Source organism: Caloenas nicobarica, chromosome 1 (assembly GCF_036013445.1).
Source record: "Caloenas nicobarica isolate bCalNic1 chromosome 1, bCalNic1.hap1, whole genome shotgun sequence".
NCBI lineage: Eukaryota > Metazoa > Chordata > Aves > Columbiformes > Columbidae > Caloenas > Caloenas nicobarica.
The window spans coordinates 789,840-816,349 of NC_088245.1; the positions used below are offsets into that span (position 1 = coordinate 789,840).

A 26,510-nucleotide genomic window follows, 5' to 3' on the forward strand; every position below is an offset into this window, starting at 1 on the left:
TGTGCGGGTCCAGGGCAGTGGCCGTGCAGAGCCCTCAGGCATCGCCTGGGGGTGTCACCTGGGGGCTGGGGGGGTCCAGCCCTGTCACCCACCTACTGCAGCCCCCCTGCCTGGCCAACCCTCGCTCCGAGGTCAGAGTCCAGCGCTGGAGACGCCTCCTCGCCGCGGGCACAGGGCCAGGCTGGGCAGACTGGGCAGGCTGGGCAGCAGCGGGTGCCAGCCATGGGGGCTGGGGTGTCAGCGGGGGGGACAGCAATGGCTGCCCAGGACTCAATCCCCAGCCTCATCCGCAAGAAGCGGGACGGGGAGCGGCTGGAGGAGGACGAGATCCGGAGCTTCGTGCGCGGCGTCACCGAGGGCACCGCGCAGGAGGGACAGATCGGTGGGGGCACGGTGCGGGGGACACAGCCCGGAGACACGCTGAGAGGATGGGGGGGCAGAAAAGGGGTTGTGGCAGTGGGAGGTGGCAGGGGACACAGCTGGGGGCACGGGGGGGGACATGGTACAGGGACGTGGTGGGAAACACGGGGGATACATCGCCAGGATGGACCCGGGAGGGACATCGCCAGGGGACCTGGCACAGGGACACGGCAAAGGCAGTGGGACACATGGGGGACATGGCCAGGGCAGGGTGGGGGTCCCTGACAGCGGGTGGGGTGGGGGGCTGGGGTGGGGGTGCAGGGCAGGGCGTGGGGCATTGCCGGGACATGGCAGGGGGGTCATGACCAGGGGACGCAGCTGGGGATCACCCTGGGGCGACAAGAGAGACCCTCAGGGTGGGACAGGGACATCAGAGGCGGGGGCTGCAGCGCCCTGGGGGGTCCTGGGGAGGGCAGCAGGGGGTCACTGTGCCCCCGTGTCCCCAGGTGCCATGCTGATGGCCATCCGGCTGCGGGGCATGGACAGGGGGGAGACGCTGGCGCTGACGCGGGCCATGGCGGCCTCGGGGCGCGCGCTGACCTGGCCCCCCGCCTGGCGGGGGCTGCTGGTGGACAAGCATTCGACGGGCGGCGTTGGGGACAAGGTCAGCCTGGCCCTGGCCCCTGCCCTGGCTGCCTGTGGCTGCAAGGTCAGTGTGGGACACCGAGCGGGGGTCCCTGTGTCCCCTGTGCCTCTCTGTGCCCACCCACCTGCACCCACAGGTGCCCATGATCAGCGGCGGGGCCTGGGCCACACCGGGGGCACGCTGGACAAGCTGGAGGCCATTCCCGGCTTCTGTGTCACCCAGAGCCCTGAGCAGGTGAGGGACAGGGACACGGCCACCGCCACACCGTCACCCTGCGGGGACACCGTGCTGGAGGGGACTCTGATGGGACATGGGATGGTGATGGGATACAGAGCTCCGATGGGATGGGGGACGCCAATGGGACACAGGATGCTGATGGGAGACGGGATGCTGAGGGGACAGGGGATGCTGAGGGGACACAAGATGGTGATGGGACATGGGATACAGGATGCTAATGGGACATGGGATACAGGATGCTGACACAATGTGGGATGCTGATGGGACACAGGATGCCGATGGGATGCAGGATGCGAAAGGGACACGGGATTCTGATGGGACACAAGATGCCAAAGGGACACAAGATGTCAGTGGGACACAGGATGATGACATGGTGTGAGATTCTGATGGGACATGGGATGCTGATAGGACACAGAGGCTGATGTGATATGGGATACTGACGGAATATAGAGCTCCAATGGGATGTGGGATGTCAAGGAACTTGGGATGCTGATGGGACAGGGGACGCAGGATACTGACAGGATGAGGGACACTGATGGGACATGGGACACAGATGGGACACGGGACACTGATGGGACATGGGATGCTGCGAGGACCCCGCGCTGACACTCCCACCCCACAGATGTGGAGCATCCTGGAGCATGTGGGCTGCTGCATTGTGGGGCAGAGCGAGGAGCTGGCGCCGGCCGACCGGGTGCTGTACGGGCTGCGGGACGTCACCGCCACCGTCGACAGCCTGCCCCTTGTCACCGGTACAGGGCAGGGACAGGCAGCTGGCGCAGGGCCTGGCGGGCAGGGGCAGGCAAGGGCGGGCAGGGGCAGGCAGAACGAGGGCAGCAGCCCAGTGAAGCTGCCTCCCCCAGCCTCCATCCTGAGCAAGAAGGCAGCAGAGCAGCTCTCGACACTGGTGCTGGATGTCAAGTTCGGGAGCGCAGCCCTGTGCCCCACGCAGGACAGTGCGCGGGAGCTGGCCCAGAGCCTGGTGAGCCCCCAGCGCCCTGTGAGCCCCCTGCGAGCCCCCCCTGCCCCCTGCCCTGCTCCTGCCCACCCTGCCCACAGGTGGCGGTGGGCGAGCAGCTGGGTATCCGCACGGCGGCCGTGCTGAGCCGCATGGACGAGCCGCTGGGCCGCTGCGTGGGCAACTCGCTGGAGGTGCTGGAGGCCCTGGAGTGCCTGGAGGGGGGCGGCCCCCCCGACCTGCGGGAGCTGGTCACCGCCCTGGGTCAGCCATGGGGACAGGGGGACATGGGGACGGGGGGACAGGGTGGGCATGGCCTGGGCCCCCGCACGAGTCCCCTGCCCACTCCTACCACCCCCACAGCCCAGGGGTCCCCCTCGCTCCCAACCCTGCCCCCCCATGGCCATGGGGACCTTCCCTGGGTCCCCCCCCAGCCCTGCACCCCCCCAGCCTTGGGGTCTGTCCCTGTCCCTCTGCTTGCACAGCCCAGGATGCCTGTCCCCTTCCCCCTGACCTGCCCCCCTCCCTCTCAACAGCCCAAGCCATCACCTGCCCCTTGGGCCCCCACACCACGCCCCCCATTACCCCCAGCCCCCCCCGTCCCCTGCCCAGCCCACAGGCCGCTCCCCAGAGCTGGCATTTCACCCCACGGGTGGGGGGCCGGGGGGGATGTGGGGTCCCCACCGTGGCCCCCCCACAGGCGGGCTGCTGCTGTGGCGCTGTGGGCTGGCTGGGGGGGCCCCGCAGGGCCAGGAGCGGCTGTGCCAGGCGCTGGACGACGGCTCGGCCCTGCGCACCTTCGAGGCCATGCTGGGGGCGCAGGGGGTGCCCCCCGCCACTGCTCGCCACCTCTGCACCGGGACCCCCGAACAGCGGCGCAGGGTCCTGGGCCAGGCCAGTGTTTGCGAGGAGCTGCCGGTGCTGGGGGGGGGTGAGCAGGGACAGGGGATGGGGGGACAGGGGGGACGGGGACAGCACTGCCCTCCCCATCCCCACACCCCCACCCTGCCCTCGCCCCAATCTCCCCACTCGGGAGCCCCTGCACCCCCTGCCCTCTGCCCCATCCCCCTCTGGGGTGCTCAGGGCTCCCCTGGCTTATTCCTCCCCCCCATACACTCCCTGTTTGTGCCCCCCTCCCGACATCCCCTGTCCCTGGGGCTCCCCACACCCCCCCAGATCCTGCCCTGCCTTGGGCACCCCAACCCCCAGCCCCCCCAGATCCCTGCCCACCCCCCCCCCCCGCCCCGTCCCTGGGGTCCCCCAACCCACCAGACCCTGAACCCCTCGGGGTCTTGGGGCTCCCCAGCCCCCCGTGGTCCCTGTGTCCCCCCGCCCGCTGTCCCTGGGGCTCCCCAACAGCCCAGATCCTGCCGACACCCCTCACCCCCATCCCCTGTCCCCGGGGCTCCCGCCAGCCGCTGCCCACTCGGGGTCCTGGGGCTCCCCAGCCCCCCGGGGTCCCTGCCTGCACCCCGCCAGCCCCTGTCCCCGGGCCCCCCAGGCTGGGTGCAGCGGGTGGCGGCGCTGCCGCTGGCGCGGGTGCTGCAGGAGCTGGGGAGCGGCCGCGCGCGCGCCGGGGACACCGTGAACCCCCGCGTGGGGGCGGAGCTGCTGGTGGCCGCGGGGCAGCGCGTGCGGGCAGGTACCGGCAGCGGGGGGGGCGGGGGGGGCGGGGGGGGCGGGGAGCCAGACCCCCCCCGGGCCCCCCGCCCACCCCGCGCTGCCCGCAGGGGAGCCCTGGCTGCGGCTGCACCACGAGGGGGCGCTGTGCGGCGCGGCGCGGCGGGCCCTGCAGGGGGCGCTGTGCCTGGGGCCCGCCCCGCCCCCCGCCCCCCCGCCCCGCCTGGCGGAGACCGTGCTGGGGCCCGGGACCCCCCCGGGAGCCCCCGGCACCCCGGAGCCCCCTGGACCCCCCGCACCGGCCGCGGGGAACGGGCGGTAAAGCCGCGTCCTGCCCGCCCCCGCCCGCCCGGCCCGGGGTCACGGCCGGGTCACGGTCACGGTCCCGCCGTCGCGGCAGCGCCCCCTGGCGGGGGGGGGGGGGGAGGGGGGGCGGACGCGCATGCGCAAAGGCGCTGCCTCGCGGGCGTGGTCAGTGCGCATGCGCCAGCCTGCGCCCCTCGCGTCCCGGTACTTCCGCTTCCGGAGTGTCGGCGCGGCGGGCACCGGCGGGCGGAGCGGGCGGGACGGGGCTCGGGGGCAGAGGGCAAAGGTCAGTGCGGTCAGAGGGCACCGGCGCGAGGGCGGGGGTCAAAGGGCACGGGGAGCCAGGGCCGGGGGCAGCAGGGCACGGGGGGGGGGGGGTCAAAGGGCAGGAGGAGGGGGGTGAGAGGTCACCTGAGGGTCAAAGGGCAGCAGGAGGGGGGTCAGAGAGCAGGAGGAGGGGGTGAGGGGTCAAAGGTCACAGGGTGGTGGGGCAGGGGGATCAGGGGCAGTGACAGGGGCGAGGTCAAGGGGCACCCAGGGGTCAGGGCTGGGGGGCCAGAGGGCAGGAGGAGTGGGGTGAGGGGTCAGAGGTCACCTTGGGGTCAAAGGGCAGCAGAGAGCTGGGCACTGGGCTTCAAGCCTGGGGGGGTCAGAGGGCACAGGGGCAGCCGCAGGGGTCTGTCCCCCAGCCCCGCTCCCCGCTCCCCACAGCCATGTTCCCGGCGCTGCTGCCCGCCCGCTGCCTGCGCTGCTTGTCCCGCTGCCCGCGCCCCCCGCCCTGCCCGCCCTGCCCGCGCCGCCTGTGGGCTCTGAGCCGCCCGGCGCAGCTGGGGCTGCGGGCGCGGCTGTGTGTGGTGGTGGGCGCGGGCGCAGCGGCGGGCGCAGGCTGGCTGTACCTGCGGGAGGAGCGGGCGCGGCGGCGGCAGGCGCGGCGGCGGGCGGAGCTGCGGGCGCTGGCGCTGGGCCGCGGCGAGTTCTGTTTGCAGGACCACGCCGGCCGGCCGCGGCGCATGGCCGACTTCCACGGGCGCTGGGTGCTGCTCTACTTCGGCTTCACGCACTGCCCCGACGTCTGCCCCGAGGAGCTGGAGAAGCTGGGCCGGGCGGCCGAGCTGCTGGAGCGGGACCCGGCGCTGCCGCCGCTGCAGCCGCTCTTCGTCACGCTGGACCCCGAGCGCGACGACGCGCCGGCGCTGGCACGGTACCTGCGGGACTTCCACCCGCGGCTGCTGGGGCTCACGGGCGGCGCTGAGGAAGTGCGGGCGGCCGCGCGGGCCTATGGCGTGTACGCGGCAGCGGGGCCGCGGGACGAGGATGGGGACTACATCGTGGACCACAGCGTGTTCATCTACCTGCTGGGCCCCGACGGGCTGCTGCTCGACTGCTACGGACGTGCCAAGACGGACGCACAGATTGCGCAGAGCGTGCGCCGGCACATGGAGACCTACGAGCCTGTGCTCGAGGTGGGGGAATAAACCACGTGTGCGCCAGGGGCGCTCCTGTGGCCTTAGGGGTGAGGGGAGGGACCCCCACCAGCGCCAGGACTGTCCCCAGAAGGTGGGAGGGCCCAGACAGACAGCCCGCCCCCAGGACTGTCCGCTGGGGAGAAAGGTGCCAGGCAGGTAGAGAGATCCCCCTACCCTAGCCCCCCAGGACCATCCCACAAGGAGGAAGGCTCTGGGTAGGGGGGCAGAGTGACCCCCCAGCCCCCATGACTGGCCCCCCCAGGGAGGGAGGTCCCAGGCATACAGACAGAGGGACACCCCACAGCCCCCAGGACTATCCCAGGTGAGGGTGACCCCCAACAGGTGGGCAGAGGGACCCCCACCACCCCCCCTGACCATCCTGTGCTAAGGGTGGCCCTCGGTGGGGGCACAGGGAGGCCTCTGCCACCCCCACCTGCCCTTCAAGGACCCCCCCAGGGCCATCCCCATGAGGAAGGGGGTGCCAGCCCCAAAGAAACAGCTTTACCCTCCCTGAGCCTCCAGGACAGTAGAGCTGGGACCAAGATGGGGTTTATTGCCAAGGTGGGGGGCTGTATGCGGGGGTCCAGCTCAGGGGCCATCCAGGGGGGGCTGCAGGGCGTGGAAGCGGTTGTGGTGCCGTGGGGGCGTGAGAAGCCGCAGCCGCATCGTGTCCAGCCCCTGCTCCAGCCCAGGCTCCTGCGCCAGCTCCACCACCGCATCGTTGGCCTGGGGGGGACAGGGAGGGGACAGCAGTGAGGGGTGGCCCTTCAGAGCCCAGGGGAGCCCCCGCCCCGTGCCCCCCACACTCACCAGCTGCAGCGCGGCCAGCATGTAGCGGCACACCTCGAAGGGTGGCTGCCCTGCCACCAGCGCGGCAAAGGAGTGCCACTCCCCTGGCGCGCCGCAGCCCCCCGCCAGCACCCGCCCGTAGCCGTGGATGTCAAAGGGGGCTCGTTCCTCCTGTGGGGATAGCAGGCTCAACGCGGGGAGGGGGCTGTGACCCCCCACAGCCCCCGCCCCGTGCCCCCCCCAGCCCTGCCTGTTCCTGCAGCAGCGGCTCCATCCTCTCCTCCCAGCACCGCACACGCTGCGACAGCTCTGTCTCCTGTGCGAACTGCTGCGAGCTGGCGATGAACAGCTCCTGGGGGGGGGGATGGGGGGGGAAATGGGGGAGAGGGCAGCAGGGACACCCCCACACTCCTGCTGCCCCCCAGGGCTAGAGACCCCGCTGCCACCCCCAGTCCCATCCCCCCCTGCCGCGGGCACCTACCACGTTCCTGCGCACCAGGTCGGCATAGCACAGCGAGCCTGGGATGGGGGGGTCTGCGGGGGGGCAGAGTGTCACCAGCAGTGACATGGCACAATCACCCCCCTGCTGAGTGGAGACAGCCCCAGGGACGGACAGGGTGGGGGGTTTGGGATGGGGGGCGGCCGCAGCCTCCCCGCCTTGCAGCACGTTCCAGCTGCAGGGCTTGTGCCAAGGTGGGGGCACATGCCCAGCCTCCCCAGTACTCACCCAGGGCCACATCCCCGTCCCCCAGCTCCTCTGGGCCCTTAACCAGGATGTCCTCGTGCTCCAGGAAGTCATCTGCTGGGAGGGGACACCCCCTCAGTGCCCTGGGGGCCACCAGCCCCATCTCTATAAGGGCACCGGTGCCACAGGGGAGGCAGGAGGGGACACTCAGCTCGGGGGGGGGACAGGGGAGACCCAGGTGCCCACATACCTGCCCCATCCTCACTGTCACCCCCCATCTCCTCCTCCAGTGGCTCTGGCTCCTCCTCGCACGGTGGTGGCCACAGGGGCCCCTGGCAGAAAACAGCCCCAAAATCCCCCTGAGCCCCCAAAAGGGGCTCCACACCCCGGGGGGTGCAGGGGTGTCCCAGTGAGCCCAGTTTGCACCGCCAGGGCCATGCCCTCTCACCTCCTGGCGCTGCAGCTTCCTCTGCGCCGCCACCCGCTGCTTCAGCTGCTTCCAGTACAGCATCTCCAGGTCTGCAAGAGATGAGGGGTGACAGGGGGCCCTCTGCTCCCCAGGGAGCTCTCAGCCCCTCCAGCCCACCCCCCCAGCACACCGAGGCTGTCGGGTGCCCTCCCACGCTCCCCTCGCCCAGGTTTGGGGCTATGGGATGGCATGGAGGCCTCTGTGTCCCCCACTGCGGGGGATGCAGCCCTGTGTCCCCTTGACCCGTGTTCCCAAGGACTGAGAGTCACAGAACAGTCTTGGTTGGAAGAGACTCTCCAGATCATGGAGTCCAACCATAACCCAGCCCTGGCACTGCCCCATGTCCCTGAGAACCTCATCTCCATCTGTCCAACCCCTCCAGGGATGGTGACTCCAGCACTGCCCTGGGCAGCCTGTTCCAATGCCCCACAGCCCTTTGGGGAAGAAATTGGTCCCCAGATCCAACCTCAACCTCCCCAGCGCAACTTGAGGCCGTTTCCTCTGGTCCTGGCGCTTGTTCCTGGGGAGCAGAGCCCGACCCCCCCTGGCTCCAAGCTCCTTTCAGGCAGGTCAGAGATCAGAAGGTCTCCACTCAGCTCCTGTTCTCCAGGCTGAACCCCCCAGCTCCCTCAGCTGCTCCCATCACAGTTGTGCTCCAGCCCCTTCCCCAGCTCCATTGCCTTCTCTCAGCTCACTCCCTGTACCCCGCTCCTGCCCCCCAGTGCCCGGCCTGCTGCCCAGAGCCCTCCCACAGGAGCCACAGGCTGGAGGAATCTGTCAGCTCCCCACCAGCCTCTGCCATGTTCCCTCACCTGCAAACGTCGGCCCTTTGCTCTTGGGTTTCCGGCTGCCGGCACCATCAATGTCTGGGGGAATTAGAGAGAATTAAAGTCACAACGGTGGAAGGTGAGGATGCCAGGAGCACACCTGGGGACACTATGGGAACAGCGGTGTGCAGGGCCTGGCAGTGGCCACAGCCCTCCAGTGACGGCACCACCACTGTTTCTGCTGCCATCACAGCGAGCAATGAGCCCTTGTCACCTCCACAGCCACCTCCCTCCCCAGAGGCGTCCTGGCCCATCCAGGGCAGCCACCAACAGCCCCAGGGCAGCAGCTCCTGAGTCTGATGCAGCCCAACCCCCTGGGAGCAGCACAGCTCATCTCGGGGGGAGTGAGGGGCACAGTCTCGGTTTGGGGGCAGGGGGAAGGTGTGGGTCACAGCGGAGAGTGGCCACCTCTGCAGCATGGGGACACCTGCCTGGACTTCTTCCCCCTTCACAGCGCAGCTTCATGGTGGCTGTTACTTGACGCTCTCCCTGCTCTCGCTTTAGCCCCATCCTGCCGGGGCGGGGAGTCATGGCCCCTTTGTTCTATCTCAGATAACTTGCCCCTTCCTCCTCCTCAGGGCCTGGGCCAAGGCCAAGGCCAGGTGAGGAGACCCCGAACTAAAGGTGACCCATGTCCCACCCAGTGAAGGGGACAGAGTCACTGGGGCAGCTCTGGTAGGACTGAGACCGGAGCACAGACACTGGCTGCTGCGGGACCCAGAGCCACTGCGGAACTGGAGCCCCATCAGCAAGCTTTTGGGGAGGCCCTTCCCAGAGAGATGGGTCCCCCTCGAGCCTGCCCAGACCTGCTGGGATCAACACCCTGGCTGCAACACTCACAGGAGGCAGAGAACCACTTCATGAAGTCCTGGAGCTTCCTCAGGCCCTTCCTCTTCCTCTTGCTGCCCACCACGTCATCCAGGCTGTGTGGCACCAGGAAGGGCCTCCCTGTGCGGGCAGAGATAAGTCAGAGAATCGTTTGGGTTGGCAAAAAACCCTCAAGCTTATAGAGTCCAATAGTTACCCCAGCCCTGGCACTAGCCCATGTCCCTGAGAACCTCATCTCCGTCTGTCCAACCCCTCCAGGGATGGTGACTCCAGCACTGCCCTGGGCAGCCTGTTCCAATGCCCCACAGCCCTTTGGGGAAGAAATTGTTCCCAAGATCCAACCTCAGCCTCCCCTGGCGCAACTTGAGGCCGTTTCCTCTGGTCCTGGTGCTTGTTCCTCAGGAGAAGAAAGGAATGACCCTGCCTGGCACCAGGCGCACGGGGCACTGGGTATGGCAGGGATGGTCCCGTGTCACAGCTCTAAGCAGAGCCCAGCCCCTCCACCGAGGGTCTAGCCAGGACAGCTGCCCCCTCCCAGGCCCCTCTGCCCACTGTGGGGCTGGGACAGACCCACTGTGGCTCTGGGGACACCGAGGGACAAGTGGCTGTGAAATGGAGACTCACCCCCCTGCGCAGCCGGGCCCAACCTGGCCAGGGCAAACTGGATCTAGGGAGCAGCCCCCCCGCTTCCCACCTCCCCCAAAATACCTTTCCTGAAGGGCTTGTCCTCAGAGTCGCCAAAGGGGTCGAGGCTTTGCCACGGATCCAGCACCTCCTGCAGCAGAGCAAGCACAGGTGAGAATCGCAGAGCTCCTGGTGACACCCCAGGGGTCACCCCCACATTGGCACCAGTGTGGGGGGTGGGCAGGGATGTCCTGGGGTGTCCCAGCATGTCCCGCACGGCCTCAGAGAGGCTCCCCCCACCTTGATGTGGGTGTTGGGGTTCTCCGCCGGTGCTTGCCTCCGTGCCCGGGCTGCACACTGCAGACAGGGAATGAGGTGGTGAGCTCCCGGTGGCACCAGCAGTGACACACAGGGCTCAGGGGGTCTCAGGGAGGGGGCTTGGGGGCAGTGTACCCCCAGCACCCTGCCCACACCCACCTTCTGCGCCTCCACGTGCTCCTTAGCAACCGGAGTAATTTCCATGTCGTCCTCCAGGGCCCCGGGCACATCATCCCCACCGCCGATGTCACCGTCTAGTCCTGCGGCACCTGGCAGGGGAACCAAACGCCGTAAAAGCCTCTGGGATCCCTCAGTTCCCCCCTATCCACCACCCAGTCCCCCTGAGGGCGTCCCCGTGTCGTGGCCAAGGTGCCAGCTGAACCCGCTGGGAGGACCTGACTGCCCCGATGTGACAGGGCAGAAGCATCCTGTGCCGGATGGGCACACACAGCCCAGACAGACAGACGAATAGACAGGAAGGACGGACAGACAGGCAGGGCAAGTGGCCAGACCTCCCCGCAGCCCAATGACTGCGCACAGCTCACCTTCGTCTTCAGAGAAGCTCAGTGCCCGGACGGGGTCCCCACTGATGCTCCTGCGCTCGCTGCCGAGGACACAGGACGGCGCTCCTGCCACGGTGACTGAGGGGTGCGGGGGTGACAGAGGTGGGGGGTCACTGGCTGCCCCAGCAGGCAGGTCCCCGTAGGAGGCTCTGCCACCAGCGCAGACACCAAGCAGCCTCAGCGCTGCCCCCGTGGACAGCAGAGCCCCCCAAGGTGCCCCCCCAGCCCCACAGTGACGCCCACCCCGATCCTCTCTGTACCTGTGGCTCCACAGGGATCCCCAGGGCACAGGTGGGTGGGGGGCAGCCCCGACAACTCCAGCAGGCAGGTGCCGGTGGCGTGGGGGGTGCAGGCGTTCATCCGGAAATCCCGCCGGCTGGCCAGGAGCTCCCTGGTGCGGCTGGGGGGGGACGCCCATCAGGGCACCCCCAGAGCAGGCGCTGCCCTGCGCCTCTGGGAGGGAACTGCTAGGGTGTCCCCAAAGCCAGAGCCCCCTGCTCTGGGGGGTATGAACCCCACCCTCCCACCTGCCCTGCTCAGCTTCTTTGGCCCAGTACAATCCCAGATTTCCCAGCATGGCCCCAACTCATCCCTCCCTGGGACCCCTCCCCATGGGCAGCTCCCAGCAGGACCTGCACACCCACAGGATTATCCTTCTTGCCACCCAGTTTGAACTGGAAAGGGGCCACTTCCTGGGCTGGGGTACTGGGAGAGCCCAACCCCACTATAGCAACTCAGGGGGGACCAGTTAAACCCGCGAGGGTGGCCAAGGGGAACTCACCTGAACAGCGGGTTGTCCTTCTTCTCCGCGTCCTCCGGGGGCACCAGGGACATTGGGGTCAGGGGGACGATGTTCACGGACTACGGAGGGACAGGACAGGGCAGGAGGGAGCCTGGGGAAGCGCCCAGCACAGCACAGCGCTGCACGGGAGCCACTGTCCCCACAGGGCCTGGCTGAGACAGCAGGTGGCCCCAGGCACCTGTGGGATCCATCCAGGGACACCCCAACACAGGCTGGGACAGAGCAGGAGGAGAACGGTGTCTCTTACATTGGGCTGATGGTCCTTCCTCATGTCTGTGCTGGCCTGGCTGCTGTCCCTGATGTCATCCAGCGAGAGGAACTGCTGAGAGACCCCCCCCAGCTGTCACCCTGGGTCCGAGGGACCCCACCCGGGGTGGGGAGACAGACATACGGTGCTCCCACAGCTGCACCATGTGGGCAGGACGGAGACAGCAGCGGAGAGCGGGGCTGTGGCTACAGAGCCGCTAAGGTGGGACAGGAGCGGGGCAGGGATGGAGGTGACACTCCCCACCACGGGGGATAGAGTCATCGAATTACAGGATGGTTTGGGTTGAAGGGACCTTCCAGTCTCATCCAGTTCCCCCCCTGCCATGAGCAGAGACATCTGCACCAGCTCAGGTTGCTCAGAACCCCGTCCAGCCTGGCCTGGGATGTCTCCAGGGATGGTTCAGCCACCACCTCTCTGGCCAACCTGGGCCAGGCTCTCACCACCCTCAGGGGAAACAATTTCTTCCTCATGTCTGGCCTGAATCTCCCTCTTTTAGTTTAAAACCATCACCCCTTGTCCTATCACAACAGGCCCTGCTCAAAAGTCTGTCCCCATCTTTCTTATCAGCCCCTTTCAAGTCTGGAAAGGCCACACTAAGGTCTCCCCGGAGCTTCTGTTCTCCAGCTGAACAGCCCAACTCTCCTAGCCTGTCCTCCCAGCAGAGCTGTTCCAGCCTCGGGTCATTTCTGGGGCTCCTCTGGCCCCTCTCCAGCAGGTCCATGTGTGTCCCGTGCTGAGGACCCAGAGCTGGCCCAGCACTGCAGGGGGGGTCTCACCAGAGCGGGGCAGAGGGACAGGATCCCCCCAAACCTGCTGCCCACGCTGCTGGTGACACAGCACAAGGGACAGCCCGAGGCCAAGACTGAGAGAATAGCAAAGCCCTGGATGGATAGAGAGGGGTCCCAGTCACTACACGAGGACAGCTCATCCCCAGGGGGGCTACAAGCTGGCCGCTCACATCCATGAGAGACCAGCCCAGACCTGTCGTTTCACAAAACTTGCAGAAAGCTACCGCCATGCCCAGGGGTGGATGCAAGGAGACATGGCATGAAGGTCCCTTGTGAGGGATGAGCAGGACAGTGCAGGCAGAAGGCAGCACCCACAGCACTTAATCAGAGCGGGGGGATCGCTGGGGGCTCCCTGCTGCCTGCAGCCCCCCCCGTACTCCTGCAGCCAAACCCAGCTCTGCTGCACACGCTGCTCCCCACACCAGGGCACAGACACCCCCTCACCTCCTTCTGCTGCACCCCAAAGGTCGCATCAGCATCGGTGCCATCGGGCCGCAGGGAGCTGGGCAGCTTCTCCCGCCTGCACCGAGGAGAAAAAACACATGGTCAGGGGCTGCCTGGGGCTGCCACAGGTTCCCCCCGCCCTGCTGCAGCATCTCCAAGCGCTGTCGTTCCACGGTGGACAGCATGGAGAGGTGATAATGTGACCAGCAGTGCCACCAGCATGAGCCACCGCGCTCGGGGTGCTCCTGTGCCTGCCCAGGAGGGCAGGGGGGCTGTGAAGGAAGAGGGGTTGGTGGAAATCAGGGATCCAGGCTGCACAACAAACACCCTTGGGAACTAACGTGCCCTGCCAATGCCAGCTCGGGAGCTCCAGTACAGAAGCAAGGAAACATTTCACTGCAGTCCCACAGCATGGAAATGATTGGGAATTTTCGGAAATGTCCGCAGCAGCGTCACATTGCTGCAGCCCCAGCATAGCCTCTGACAGACTCTCTGCATTGACCCTCCCTGAATAACCAGCAGGATTTCCTACGAGCAGAGCTCATGGCCAGGCAAAGCAGGGACAGGACGGGTGGAAGCTGGGGGCACAAAAACCTCATCTGCCCCCAAATCCCCGCTCTGAGCACAGAGGGGAGGGTCCTGCTGGCTGACCCCTCCTTGGCAAGACGCGTGTTCAGAGAGAACAGCAGCAGCAGAGCCTTGCTCTCAGCACACGAGGTAAAAAGAACCACGGGCCGCTATGCCCCCCAGGACAGGTTCCTGCTGCTAGGATTGACTCTGTGGGATGTCGGGTGCTGCCCTCGCCGGACACAACAGCAAAGGGCTGTGGCAGGAAAGCCACAGGATGAGCATTGCCCTGGCCCACGGGCTGAGATCAGCCCCACCAGGGCCCTTTCCTGCAGCCACAAAAGTCCTTCTGCTTGGAGAACGTTTGATGGGGCTGGAGACCAACACCACAATAGGTATGTCTGGGTTTTTTAAAGTGGCGCTTGCCCAGGTCAGCAGCAGCAGAAGCAAAGCTCGGTGCAGGGTCCTGGACCTTCCCCTGAGCTCTCTCATCTAACCATTTTGGTTGGAAAAGCCTCTCCAGATCACAGAGTCCAACTCTTCCCCCACCCCTGGCACTGCCCCATGTCCTGAGAACCTCATCTCCGTCTGTCCAACCCCTCCAGGGATGGTGACTCCAGCACTGCCCTGGGCAGCCTGTTCCAATCCCCCACAGTCCTTTGGGGAAGAAATTGTTCCCCAGATCCAACCTCAACCTCCCCTGGCGCAACTTGAGGCCGTTTCCTCTGGTCCTGGCGCTTGTTCCTGGGGAGCAGAGCCCGACCCCCCCTGGCTCCAAGCTCCTTTCAGGCAGTTCAGAGATCAGAAGGTCTCCCCTCAGCTCCTGTTCTCCAAGCTGAACCCCCCAGCTCCCTCAGCCGCTCCCATCACCCTTGTGCTCCGGTCCCTTCCCCAGCTCCGTTCCCTGCTCTCAACTCGCTCCAGTACGTCTCTGCTGGGGGAGGTGGGGTCACAGGGTCTCAGTTTCACCTCCAAAAGATGAGACTCAGCTCAGACTGACTCTAGGGCAGGAGCTGCCCAACCTGGGCAGGACAGAGCGGGGAAGGGGCTCAGGCCCGATCTCAGCACAGAGAGTGATGGCAGCGCAGCGGAGCAGCAGCCAGCAGAGCAGCGCACAGCAGGGCAGGCGGGGGCAGGCTGCAGCCCTGGGCCCCCCCAGCGCAGGCAGCTCCACTCACTTCTTGTTGGAGAGGAGGTCAAGCGTCTGGTAGACCAGCAAGTAGAGATGTTCCACCTGCAAAACAGCAACAGAACCTCAGAGAGGGAAAAGCAGCTCCCAGAACTGCTGCTCCAGCTGCTGCCAGAGTGACCCCTGCCCTCCACTCATCCCCACCAGCTGGAGTGCAGCTTCCTGACAATCTCGTTGTTCTTTTTGCTGTTTAAGCCACTCTGAGGCTAGATTTGGGGAAGCATGGTTTGTATTCCACCCTCTAGCGGTTTTTGTATTCTGGAAGTTTTGCATCACCCTCTAGAGAAGAAAGCACTGCCCAGCAAAATTCTTGCTCTTTTCCAGGCTGCCAGCCCCAACGCATATAAAGGGCTTGAACTTAAGAATTATAAAAATCACATCCTTTTATTTCCATTGGTCATTGTTACATTCAGGTCTTTGACACCCCCAGAGCAGCCCCCACAGAGGTCAGCCTCGGGGAACAGGACCTGAGGAGCCCCCTCACCTTCCTGCTGTAGACGCAGGCGGAGCCCTGGATCAGCATTGCTGCTTCGATGAAGTTCATGGTGGTTTTGCCATTGTCAAAGGAAATGCAGACGTGTTCCAGCTGTAAAAGGCACAGGGGAAGGAAAGTGAAATGCTGATCCACAGGATGGGTTGGGGGGCAGCACAGGGAGGGGGACGAGCCAAGGGTGCTGGGGGTGCAGGCAGAACTCCCTGTGCAGGCAAAACTCCCCATGCAGGCAGGGCCCACGGGCATCACCCGACATCCCCAGCCCAGCGCGGGGCACAGGAACCTCCTCACCTCCTCCAGGTACTCCCCGAGCTGCGTGGCCACATCCACCTCCCAGTTGCTGGTAAGGTCGCGGATGGGCTGCAGCAGGTGCTGGAAGCGTGACTCCACGTCCGCCATGGCGGCTGCTCCCGGGGCTGGTAAATGGGGTTAAACCACCTGTTTCGGGATGGGTGATCCTGTGGGTGACGGCTGAGGGTCACAGGTCACCTAGAGCCAGGTGCAGCTGACATCTTGTGACAGCCGGGTGCTGTAGGGACCTGCAGTCAGCTGGATGGCAACAGGAACACAAAGCTTCAGTAAACACAGAATCATAGAATCGTGTTGGTTGGAAAAGCCCCTCCAGATCACAGAGTCCAACCATAACCCAGCCCTGGCACTGCCCCATGTCCTGAGAACCTCATCTCCTTCTGTCCAACCCCTCCAGGGATGGTGACTCCAGCACTGCCCTGGGCAGCCTGTTCCAATGCCCCACAGCCCTTTGGGGAAGAAATTGTTCCCCAGATCCAACCTCAACCTCCCCTGGTGCAACTCGAGGCCGTTTCCTCTGCTCCTGGCACTTGTTCCTGGGGAGCAGAGCCCGACCCCCCTGGCTCCAAGCTCCTTTCAGGCAGGTCAGAGGTCAGAAGGTCTCCCCTCAGCTCCTGTTCTCCAGCTGAACCCCCAGCTCCCTCAGCCGCTCCCATCACACTTGTGCTCCAGCCCCTTCCCCAGCTCCGTTCCCTTCTCTCAACTCGCTCCAGCACCTCAAGGCCTTTCTTGGCGTGAGGGCCCCAAACTGCCCCCAAGATTGGAGGTTTAGCCTCCCCAGTGCCCAGCACAGGCCGGTCACTGCCCTGGGCAGCTGCAGAGCGGTTGTGCCTCAGCCTCACGGAAAAGCAGAAGCAGCGGAGCAGCCCCCGAGAACCCACAACCGGGAAACCAACAGCGCCTTTCACTCCTGACACAGCAACCTGCGCCAAACCCCACGGCAGCCGAGCCGCCCCGGCACTGACACCGGCGCCCGGCCCCTCACCCAGACCGCACTCACCAAACCCGCCTCAGGCCCCGCTCCCCGCCGCCATTTCGCGCTTCCCGCCCGCCGTGACGCGCGGGGCGGGGCCGTGCGTGCCGACGTGTTGACGTATGAACGCCCCGTGCGTGCCGACGTGTTAACGTGTGAACGCCCCGTGCGTGCTGACGCCGCGCGGCGGGCGCGGGGCCGGGGCAGCCGCCGGTGCCGCCATGGGGGACCCGCCGCGCCGGCCGCGCTCGCTGTTCCTGGCCGGGCTGGCCGCCGCCTACCTGGCTGCCTTCGCCTCGCTCTACGTGCAGATCCCCGGTACGGCGGGGAGAACACGGAAGGGGGAGCGGGGTTCGCCTGACCCCGTGCCGCGAGGGGCTGGAGGGCGGGCAGGCCCCGCCGGGACAGGCGGCGGAGGCCCCGGCGGCGGCAGCGGGGCCGGGAGGTGCTCGGGGCTGCTCGGGCCGGTGTGCGGGGTGGGGGGTGCGGAGCTGAGCCGCCTGCGGCCCGCCCGGGGGCTCCGCATCCCGCTGCCGGGCTCGGCTCCCCCGGCCCTCGGTACCGGCTCGTTCTGTGCCCGTGGTCTCCGGTTCCCCGGGGGCCGGCGAGGGACTGAGCTGTACCCCGGGCCCCCTCCATGGGGAGACGGTCCGCAACCACCTCCACACCCCCGGGGTGTCCAGGGACACAGGATGAGGAGGAGGACATGGGGATGGGGTGAGGAATATGGGGACTCAGGATGAGTAGGGGGACATGAGGATGGGGTGAGGAATATGGAGACATAGGAATGGGGTGGGAGACAGGGCGATGGGGTGAGGCATATGGGGGCACAGGATGAGGAGGGGGACATGAGGATGGAGTGAGGAATATGGGGACAGGAATGGGCTGGGGGACAGGGGGGTGGAGTGAGGAGGATGGGGACACAGGATGAGGAGGGGGACATGAGGATGGAGTGAGGAACATGGGGATAGGGATGGGGACACAGGATGAGGAGGGGGACATGAGGATGGAGTGAGGAACATGGGGATAGGGATGGGGACACAGGATGAGGAGGGGGACATGAGGATGGAGTGAGGAATATGGGGACATAGGAATGGGGAGGGGTACAGGGGGATGGGGTGAAGAATATGTAGACAGGGTTGGGGAGGGGGACAGGGGCTGTGCCAGCCCCTTATACCCCTTCCCCGGAGCCCCCCAGCAGAGCTCTGCCTGCACAAACCTCCCCTGCCGGTAGCAGGCAAGGCATCCGTCTCCCTTCCATGTGGCCAGGCTGGCTCTGGCAACCACTGGGCTCTTCCTATTGCTGCTGCCTTCCCAGTTTAATGAGGAAACTGGGGGGTTAGCTGGAGCCCCCCTGCCAGCCCCTGGGCGAGCCGGGGGCTCCAAGTTTTGGGGAGGCTTTGTCCCCACTGTCATCATTCCCTTTGCAGGGCTCTACGGCAGGGATGGCATCCTGCCCGCCCGCAAGGTGCTGCGCCTGAGCGGGAAGGGGCTGTGGGAGCAGTTTCGGGATGTGCCCACCGTGCTGTGGCTGGGGCCCCGCCTGGGGCTGGACACAGAGCAGGGGATGGAGCTGCTGTGTGTGCTGGGCGTGCTCGGCTCCTTTGGTGCGCTGCTGTTTGAGGCGCTGCGGGACAGCCTGCTCTTCGCCCTGCTCTGGCTGCTCTACCTCTCGCTCTACCAGGTACAGGACCCGGGGCGGGGGTTGCGGTGCTGTGGAGGGGTCAGGACTGGGACCGCGGAGGGCAGGGGGGTGACATTCTTGTGTTAGTGCTGTCCTGGCACACTCAGCTCTTCTCATGGAGCAGGGGAAGGTGCTGGCAGCTCCCTGGGGAGGACAACTCCATCCTTGTGCTGGTTCTCATTAATGTTTATTGATATGTAAAGAGTGAGGGTCAGGAGGATGGAGCCAGGTTCTTCTTGGTGACAACCGATGATAGGACAAGGGGCAGTGGGTACAAACTGGAACACAGGAGGTTCCACTTAAAGATGAGAAGAAACTTCTTCCCACTGAGGGTGCCAGAGCCTGGACCAGGCTGCCCAGGGAGGTTGTGGAATCTCCTTCTCTGCAGACATTCCAACCCGCCTGGACACCTTCTGTGTAACCTCATCTGGGTGTTCCTGCTCCGGCGGGGGGATTGGACTGGATGAGCTTTCGAGGTCCCTTCCAACCCCTGACATTCTGATTCTGTGATTCTGTTCTCGGTGCTTTCTCTGCGATAAAACCCTCCCGGACTTGCCTATGCAGCTGATTCCTGCACTTCTGTGGGGGCAGCTCTGTCCCTTGCCCACTTGTGGCCTCCCCAGGCCCTTTGCCCATGTCCCACGAGAGCTCTGTTGTCCCCCAGCCACAAATCTGCCCTCCTGAGCAGTCTGTGCTCGCTGTTGGGGCCACAGCTTTGGGCAGAGGAGCCCGGGCAAGTCAGAGTCTGCCAGCACAAGGGGAGGAGGGTTTCGCTTCCCTCTGAAACCAGGGGAAGTAAAGAGGGAAAAAAGACTTGTGCTTTAACATCCCTTCTGGGCTGGCGGCTCTTGGCCTGGGAGGAGGGATCCTGCCCTGCCGGACGGCCACGCTGGCAGCTGCTGCCGCTCCCTCACGCTGGTGCTCGGGCTGTGCTGGGGGCTGGAGGGAGCTGTGTTGGGGGGCTGGAAAGCAAGGTGCCAGCCCTGGGAGTGGGTTCCCCCCAGCCCAGGGGGCTGCCCTGCAGCACTGTCACCCCGTCCCCTCTGCCGTGCCCCTCAGGGAGCTCTGGTGAGCAGCTGCCGTTGCACGGGAGGCCTTCCCAGCCCTGCCGAGCTGTGGGGCCTGTGTTTTGGGCCCAGGAGGGGCAGGGAGGGAGCCAGGGCTCCACAGTAACCTGCTGCCTTGGCAGGGAGGGGAAGCAGTGCCCATGGGGAGGCCCTGGGTGACTCCTGCCCACAGGGACTCTCCTGATGTGGCTGCAGTGCCAGTGCTGCAGTGTGCACGGCTCTGCCTCCGCCCGGCTTCCCTCTCCTTGCTCCCTTTTATGGTGATGCTGGAGGAAGGTCCCTCCTTCTCCTCCTCCTCTCCAGCCCTCTGCCCTCCCACGGGCTGGCTCTGTGGCTCTGGGCCTGGGAGGGGTCTGCAGCCACCCCCAGCCCCTCTGCTCTCTCTCAGCAGAGTGGGTGTGGGGAAGGGGCCTGGGGGACCAAGTCCACTTGTGACATTGAGGTACTAGAGGGAGTTGAGAGCAGGGAACGGAGCTGGAGAAGGGACCGGAGCACAAGTGTGATGGGAGCGGCTGAGGGAGCTGGGGGTTCAGCTGGAGAACAGGAGCTGAGGAGAGACCTGATCTCTGAAGTGCCTGAAAGGAGCTTGGAGCCAGGGGGGGTCGGGCTCTGCTCCCCAGGAACAAGCGCCAGGACCAGAGGAAATGGCCCTAAGTTGCGCCAGGGGAGATTGAGGTTGGATCTGGGGACCAATTTCTTCCCCAAAGGGCTGTGGGGCATTGGAACAGGCTGCCCAGGGCAGTGCTGGAGTCACCATCCCTGAAGGGGTTGGACAGACGGAGATGAGGTTCTCAGGGACATGGGGCAGTGCCAGGGCTGGGTTATGGTTGGACTACATGAGCTTGAGGGGCTTTTCCAAGCCAAACGACTCTGTGATGTGATGATTCCACCCCACTCATGCTCTGCTCCTCTCTCCACAGGTGGGGCAGGTTTTCCTCTACTTCCAGTGGTAAGTCAGCCCCACTGCAGCCCTTCCAGGGGGGCTGCTGGGTGGGGGGCTCTGTGCAGGGGGACCCTGCATGCCACCCTCAGGCAGCAGTGGTGGGCAGGGGTGACAGCAGCCACCTGCCCGGCACCCCGGGCACTCGGTGCTGGCACAGCGGGGGCAGGAGCTGCCGCCCCAGGGAGTCTGTGGCCCCGGGGTGGCAGTGGGGACAGTGGTGCTCCCCCGCAGGGACAGCCTGCTGTTGGAAGCAGGGTTCCTGGCGGTGCTGGTGGCCCCCCTGCGCCTGCTGCGGGCGGGCTCGGCAGCCTGGCGTTCCCACGACGGTGTCACCTTCTGGCTGGTGCGCTGGCTGCTGTTCCGGCTGATGTTCGCCTCGGGCGTGGTGAAGCTGACCAGCCGCTGCCCCACATGGTGGGGGCTCACAGGTGAGGGGTGTCACGGGCTTTGGGGCACCCCCCAGGCAGCGGGAGGGAGACACGTTGCCCTGGGGGGTTTCCCATGCCCGTGAGTAGCTGAGGGGCTCTGGGCAGCTGCTGGCATCTCTCTGGTGTCCCACACGGCTCTGTGCTGGCTCTGCCCGCTCTGAACCGTGTTCCCGCATCCCTTTCTGCCGCCCTGACCCCCCCACTCCCCCCCAGCTCTCACCTACCACTACGAGACCCAGTGCATCCCCACACCGGGCGCCTGGTTCGCCCACCAGCTGCCCGTCTGGTTCCAGAAGTTCAGTGTGGTGGCCACCTACATCATCGAGATCGCCGTGCCTGTCCTCTTCTTTGCACCAGTGCGTCGTCTCCGCCTCTTCGCCTTCTACTGCCAGGTAGGGGGGCAGAGCCAGGCCCCCTGTCCCACACCAGTGGCCGTGGGGCTCCCCTGGGCCGGGGGACAGGAGCCCACCAGCACTGTGCCCCCCCAGCACTGCCTCTGCTCCCCACCAGGTGCTGCTGCAGCTCCTCATCATCCTCACGGGTAACTACAACTTCTTCAATGTGCTCACCATCGTCCTGGCCTCCTCACTGCTGGACGAGGAGCACGTGGGGCGCTGGCTGGGCCGCACCAGGAAGAGACACAGCAGCGGTGAGGCCCCCTGCACCCCGCTTTGCGGGGTAGGATCCTGTTTCTGCCGTCCCCAGGGCAGGGAGGGGACAGGTCACCATCGCTGACCACCCAGTCTGGGTGCGACAGTGAGAGGTGTCATTCTGGCTGTACCCCCAGCCACCTTGCTGGCCCCTGAGGGGTGTCTGTGTCTCGGGGTGGGGAGTTGTGCCCCATGGAGGGGTCTGTGCCCCTGGGGGTGGAAATCTATACTCCTGGGGGGGGGGTTGTCTGTGCCCTGGGGATGGGTCTCTGTGGCCCTGGGGGTGGGTCTGTGCCCCTGGATGGGGATCTATACTCCTGGGGGGCGGTATTCTGTGCCCCTGGCAGGGGTGGTCTGTGCCCCTGGGGTGCTTGACCCAGGGCACAGCAGCGTGTTTGCTCCTGGTTCGGGGGTGTCCCCAGTGCTGTGCCCTCCCTGCCCACATTCTCAGGGTGTAGTTGCACCCCCTGGCAGGGGTGGGTCGGGCTCACTGGGCCCTCTGCAGCCCCCCCAGGATTGAGCAGCCTCCCCTCTGCGCAGCCTGGCCCCCCAGCCTGCGCTCCCTCTTCTCCACCCTGCTTGAGCTCAGCACCTACGGGCTCCTGCTCTATGGGAGCATCCGGTGCTTCAGCCTGGAGATCAACTGGGAGAAGAAGCTGCTGGACTCCAAAGTAGGTGCGTCACGGGGGCTGATGGCCCCTTGGACCCCTGGCCCAGCGCCTGGGCCCCCCTGTGCCCCCTGGGGCTCCTCTCTGACCCCATGGGGTTTCCTCTGCTCCAGCCTTCACCTACCACGAATTCACCACGTGGCTGCGGACGGTGACACTGCCGCTGGTGGGACTGGGATTCCTCTCGCTGTCCTGGGAGATCCTGGTGGCCATGTACAGGTGGGGACGGGGACACCAGGGCCTGGCAGTTGGGCGAGACGGGGTGGCTGGTGCTGTCCCTGAGGGTGCGATTATTGTGGGGAGCGGCTGAGGGACCTGGGGGTTCCGCCTGGAGAACAGGAGCTGAAGGGAGACCTTCTGATCTCTGAACTGCCTGAAAGGAGCTTGGAGCCAGGGGGGGTCGGGCTCTGCTCCCCAGGAACAAGCGCCAGGACCAGAGGAAATGGCCCTAAGTTGCACCAGGGGAGGTTGAGGTTGGATCTGGGGACCAATTTCTTCCCCAAAGGGCTGTGGGGCATTGGAACAGGCTGCCCAGGGCAGTGCTGGAGTCACCATCCCTGGAGGGGTTGGACAGACGGAGATGAGGTTCTCAGGACATGAGGCAGTGCCAGGGGTGGGGGATCAGTGGGACTCTGTGATCTGGAGGGTCTTTCCCAACCAAAATGATTCTGTGATTCTATGATACATGCTACAGGGACACCGGGAGCTGGACCCTGGGACTAGGGGTGCTGGATGAGTTGGGGGGAATCTCCTCTGTGGTGTTGCCATGGGACTGAGCCCTCTGTCCCAACAGCTCTGAACCCTGCAGTTGGCAGCTGGAGCCCCAGCCAGGGGAGCTGCGCAGCTCTGAGCCCTTTTCACCCCGCACAGGTGTGCCTGTGTCCGCGGATGCTTCTGGAAGTTGTGGGCTGCGCTGCAGTGGGCCGTGTTCGCCACAGCCACCCTGGGGATGTTCGCTGTCAGCTTGGTGAGTGGCTGGGAGGTGTCTGAGCGGGCAGCGGAGCAGCATTGTGTTTTTCTTGGGAGACTCGGCCCCCCCAGCTATGACAAAGTCACTCTCTGCCCCTCCCAGGTGCCCTTCACCTACATTGACTACGAGTCCAATGGCAAACTGTGGCCCGGCATCCACCAGATGTTCAACGCGGTCGAGCGGTTCCAGGTGGTGAATTCCTACGGCCTGTTCCGCAGGATGACGGGCGTGGGGGGACGGCCCGAGGTGGTGCTGGAGGGCAGCTACGACCGGCAGAGCTGGACGGTGAGTCCCTGTTCTGGAGGATCACAGGGTCGTTTGGGTTGGAAGAGACCCTCCAGATACACAAGTCCAACTATTCCCCCACCCCTGGCACTGCCCCATGTCCTGAGAACCTCATGTCCATCTGTCCAACCCCTTCAGGGATGGTGACTCCAGCACTGCCCTGGGCAGCCTGTTCCAATGCCTCACAGCCCTTTGGGGAAGAAATTGGTCCCCAGATCCAACCTCAACCTCCCCTGGTGCAACTTGAGGCCATTTCCTCTGCTCCTGGCACTTGTTCCTGGGGAGCAGAGCCCGACCCCCCCTGGCTCCAAGCTCCTTTCAGGCAGGTCAGAGATCAGAAGGTCTCCCCTCAGCTCCTGTTCTCCAGCTGAACCCCCCAGCTCCCTCAGCTGCTCCCATCACACTTGTGCTCCAGCCCCTTCCCCAGCTCCGTTCCCTTCTCTCAACTCGCTCCAGCACCTCAAGGCCTTTCTTGGCACGAGGGCCCCAAGCTGCCCCCAGGATTGGAGGTTTGGCCTCCCCAGTGCCCAGCACAGGACGGTCACTGCCCTGGGCCTGCTGGCCACACCAGTGCTGGCACCAGCCAGGATGCTGGTGGCCTCTTGGCCACCTGGGCACACGCTGGCTCATGTTCAGCCGCTGTCACCAACACCCCCAGGTCCTTTTCCACTGGGCACTTTCCAGCTGCTCTTCCCTAAGCCTGCAGCGTTCACGGGGTTGTTGTGACCCAACCAGGCCAAGTGCCAGGTCCTGCACTTGGGTCAAGTTCAACAATCACGTTTGGTGCCAAAAGGCTGAACCGTGACTGGGGACAAGCAGTGGAGCTAAACGTCCCTGTCCCGCTGGCTCTGTCCCATCTGGGGCACCCGGCTGTCCCCCATGAGCTTTGTCCCTCTGGCAGGAGCTGGTAACCCAGGCAGAGGGGGAGGCAGGTCTGGGAGTACTGGCTGTCCCCGCAGCCCCCTCTGCTCCCCCTTGCAGGAGATCGAGTTCATGTACAAGCCAGGGAATGTCAGCAGGGCCCCCCCAGTGGTGGTCCCTCACCAGCCACGCCTGGACTGGCAGATGTGGTTTGCGGCACTGGGCCCCCACACCAGCAGCCCCTGGTTCACCAGCTTCGTGCACCGGCTGCTGCAGGGCCAGCGTGATGGTGAGTGTGGGGCAGCTTCTTCCCTGGGGGCTTAGGGGTGCAGGGCTCCAGCCCTACAGCGGTTTGGGGAATCTCTGTGGCAGTTTGGAGTGTCCCCACAGTACTTTGGGGTGTCCCTGCAGTGGGTAGGAGTCTCCTCGCAGGAGTTTGGGGTGTCTCTGCAGTGGTTTGGGGTGTCTCTGCAGTGGCTTGGTGTGTCCCCACATCTGTTTGGGGTGTCCCTGCGGTGGGTTGAGGTGTCCCTATGGCAGTTTTGGGTGTCCCTGTGGCACAGGGCACAGGGTGACATTATGTCTCTGGCAGTGATCCGCCTGGTGCAGGTGGACGAGTCCCTGTACCCCTTCATTTCCCGGCCCCCCCTCTTCATCCGCGCCCACCTCTACAAGTACTGGTTCACCGGCAGCACCGAGGGCAGGTAAGCAGGTTTGGGTGGGTGGTGCCAGCACCTACCCCCCCTCCCCCAACAGCCCCTCTGCTCCCCTGAGCTGCTGTGACACCCGTCAACCTGCAGACTCATGGGGTGGGGGGCTGGATTTGGGAGCTGCTTCTCAGCAGCTCATCAGGGAGCTGCGGGGGGAGGTGGGGGCCCTGTCCCGCTCCTGGAGGGTGCAGGGTTTGTCGCTGAGTACCCCCGTCTCGCAGCCCAGGCCCCGTGCAGTGGTGGCGGCGGCAACACATACAGGAGTTCTTCCCCCCTGTGTCCCTGGGGGACCCCGCGCTGGAGAGTCTGCTCAGCCAGCACGGCCTGAAGGTAGGGCCCTGTGCCAGGGGGCAGCCCCGGACCCCCCATAGCCCTTGTGCCACGGCCAGGCCTGGCCCCCTGCCAAGGGGCAGCCCTGACACCCCCACACCCCTATGCCACGGCCATGCTGTTGTGCTCCCAGCTGTGGGGCAGCGCTGACCCCCCCTGTGCCGCCCCTGACCCCCTCCTTGTGCCATGGCCAGGCCATGCTCCCCGCCAAGGGGCAGCCCTGATTCCCCCTTTATGCCATCCCTCAACCCCCCCATGCCGCAGCCACCCCGCGCTCCCAGCTCTGACCCCCCCGTGCCACCCCTGACCCCCTCCTTGTGCCACAACCACCCCAGTCTCCCACCTGTGCAGCAGCCCTGACCCCCCCCATGCCACGACCCCACTGTGCTCCCCACCACAGGGCAGCCGTCACCCCCCGCCTTGTGTCACAGCCAGGGGGCAGCTGTGCCCCCCCATGCCACGCTCCCAGCTGTGGGGCAGCCCCCAGTCCCCTTGTGCCATGGCCTCACCATGCTCCCAGCCGGGACGTGGCCCTGACCCACCCCGTGCCACACTGTGGGCCATGGGGCAGCCCCACCCGCCCTGTGCCACACCGTGGGCCATGGGGCAGCGCTGACCACCCCCCTCTCCCCCAGGACAAGCCCCTGCTGTCGCGCCCGGCAGACGCCGTCCTGCCCTGGCTGCTGCGGTCCCTGCGTCAGCTCAGCCGGCCCTGCTCCGGCCCTGTCCTGCTCTGGTCCCTCTACCTGGTGGCCACCACCGCCTGTGTCCTGCGTGCCCTGCGCCGCCGGCCCCGGGGGGGCTCACCCGCCGCCCGCCACAAAGGGCCCCGCCGGGGGGAGCCTGCGGACCGGGGGGGCGGTGAGAAGAACGGGCAGGTGCGGAGGAAGGAGGAGGAGAGGGGTGAGGGCCGGGCCCGGGGGGCGAGCAATGGCCACAGCGACGTCCGGGCCCGGGGGGGCACCGATGGCCACAGCGACGGCCCCCGCGCCTCCAAGAAGAAGAAGTAGCGCCTGGAGCTGGCCCAGCCCCGTCTTCCCCCCACGGACTGACGGCCATGCCTGCAGCCCCCTCCTGCCCGTCCCCTTCCCGGGGGGGTGGTCCCAGCTAGGGGGAAGCAGCTACCCCCCAGCTGCCTGCCCACTCCCCTGCCCGTGCCTTCCTGCACCGCGCAGGCAGCAGCGCCGGCAGAGCCTTCTCCCCCGCTCGCGGCTCCCCCAGGGCCGCGCCAGGCTGGGGATGCTCTGTGCTTGGGGTGGGATGCTCTGTGCCCGGGGTGGGGTTGTGCTGCACTGGGGGGGCTGTGCTGCACTGGGGGGGTTGCACTGTGCTCTGCACAGGCAGCTGCAGCTTTGGGCAGCCCCCTTGCTCCACTGCCCCCCTGC

General features: G+C 66.1%; 4 protein-coding genes across 7 annotated transcripts; 3 read left to right on the forward strand and 1 right to left on the reverse strand.

The window, feature by feature from the left end:
* Window positions 1-871: 871 nt before the first annotated feature.
* On the forward strand, window positions 872-4,143 carry TYMP (thymidine phosphorylase). Its single transcript, XM_065657606.1, is given in 10 exon segments — window positions 872-1,069; window positions 1,143-1,158; window positions 1,161-1,239; window positions 1,825-1,855; window positions 1,857-1,995; window positions 2,107-2,225; window positions 2,303-2,465; window positions 2,902-3,132; window positions 3,703-3,843; window positions 3,932-4,143. Coding segments are annotated over 10 exon segments (1,329 nt in total).
* A 120-nt stretch (window positions 4,144-4,263) lies between these two features.
* On the forward strand, window positions 4,264-5,617 carry LOC135998687 (protein SCO2 homolog, mitochondrial). The gene is given in 3 exon segments (XM_065651867.1): window positions 4,264-4,303; window positions 4,306-4,413; window positions 4,839-5,617. Coding segments are annotated over 3 exon segments (912 nt in total). The 3' UTR covers window positions 5,603-5,617.
* Window positions 5,618-6,120: 503 nt separating this feature from the next.
* On the reverse strand, window positions 6,121-16,635 carry NCAPH2 (non-SMC condensin II complex subunit H2). 4 transcript variants are annotated; one of them, XM_065645596.1, is made up of 21 exons: window positions 16,557-16,635; window positions 15,539-15,796; window positions 15,239-15,340; window positions 14,744-14,799; window positions 12,999-13,074; window positions 11,746-11,817; window positions 11,478-11,557; window positions 10,957-11,096; window positions 10,679-10,774; window positions 10,293-10,402; window positions 10,116-10,172; window positions 9,900-9,966; window positions 9,204-9,311; window positions 8,349-8,402; window positions 7,516-7,586; window positions 7,318-7,399; window positions 7,110-7,184; window positions 6,864-6,916; window positions 6,633-6,734; window positions 6,404-6,553; window positions 6,121-6,319 (listed from the first exon to the last, which is right to left on the reverse strand). In XM_065645596.1, the coding sequence occupies exons 2-21, from the start codon at window positions 15,644-15,646 to the stop codon at window positions 6,182-6,184; spliced, it is 1,797 nt and encodes a 598-aa protein (XP_065501668.1). In that variant the 5' UTR covers window positions 15,647-15,796; window positions 16,557-16,635; the 3' UTR covers window positions 6,121-6,181. The 4 variants fall into 4 exon arrangements, with proteins under 4 accessions (XP_065501668.1, XP_065501658.1, XP_065501641.1 ...); XM_065645586.1 differs by having other exon boundaries at window positions 7,110-7,181; window positions 11,746-11,820; XM_065645569.1 differs by having other exon boundaries at window positions 11,746-11,820.
* Window positions 16,636-16,728: 93 nt separating this feature from the next.
* LMF2 (lipase maturation factor 2) lies at window positions 16,729-26,402 on the forward strand. Its single transcript, XM_065640071.1, has 14 exons — window positions 16,729-16,847; window positions 17,960-18,213; window positions 20,201-20,229; window positions 20,455-20,651; window positions 20,865-21,043; window positions 21,162-21,300; window positions 21,842-21,976; window positions 22,083-22,188; window positions 22,840-22,936; window positions 23,042-23,224; window positions 24,206-24,374; window positions 24,678-24,789; window positions 25,017-25,125; window positions 25,761-26,402. Exons 1-14 carry the CDS (start codon window positions 16,751-16,753, stop codon window positions 26,133-26,135), a joined length of 2,181 nt encoding a protein of 726 aa, XP_065496143.1. The 5' UTR covers window positions 16,729-16,750; the 3' UTR covers window positions 26,136-26,402.
* Window positions 26,403-26,510: the final 108 nt, after the last annotated feature.

Bases quoted from the DNA above. Each gene is read 5' to 3' on its own strand.
- LMF2 (XM_065640071.1), top strand. From the start codon at position 16,751: ATGGGGGACCCGCCGCGCCGGCCGCGCTCGCTGTTCCTGGCCGGGCTG. The intron at 20,230-20,454 runs GTAAGTCAGCCC...GCTCCCCCGCAG, and splicing joins GTTTTCCTCTACTTCCAGTG to GGACAGCCTGCTGTTGGAAG. The intron at 22,937-23,041 runs GTGAGTGGCTGG...TGCCCCTCCCAG, and splicing joins GGATGTTCGCTGTCAGCTTG to GTGCCCTTCACCTACATTGA.
- NCAPH2 (XM_065645569.1), bottom strand. From the start codon at position 15,646: ATGGCGGACGTGGAGTCACGCTTCCAGCACCTGCTGCAGCCCATCCGC. The intron at 10,775-10,956 runs GTACAGAGAGGA...CGCACCCCTCAG, and splicing joins GGATCCCTGTGGAGCCACAG to TCACCGTGGCAGGAGCGCCG. The intron at 7,400-7,515 runs GTGAGAGGGCAT...GTTTTCTGCCAG, and splicing joins GGAAGCTGCAGCGCCAGGAG to GGGCCCCTGTGGCCACCACC.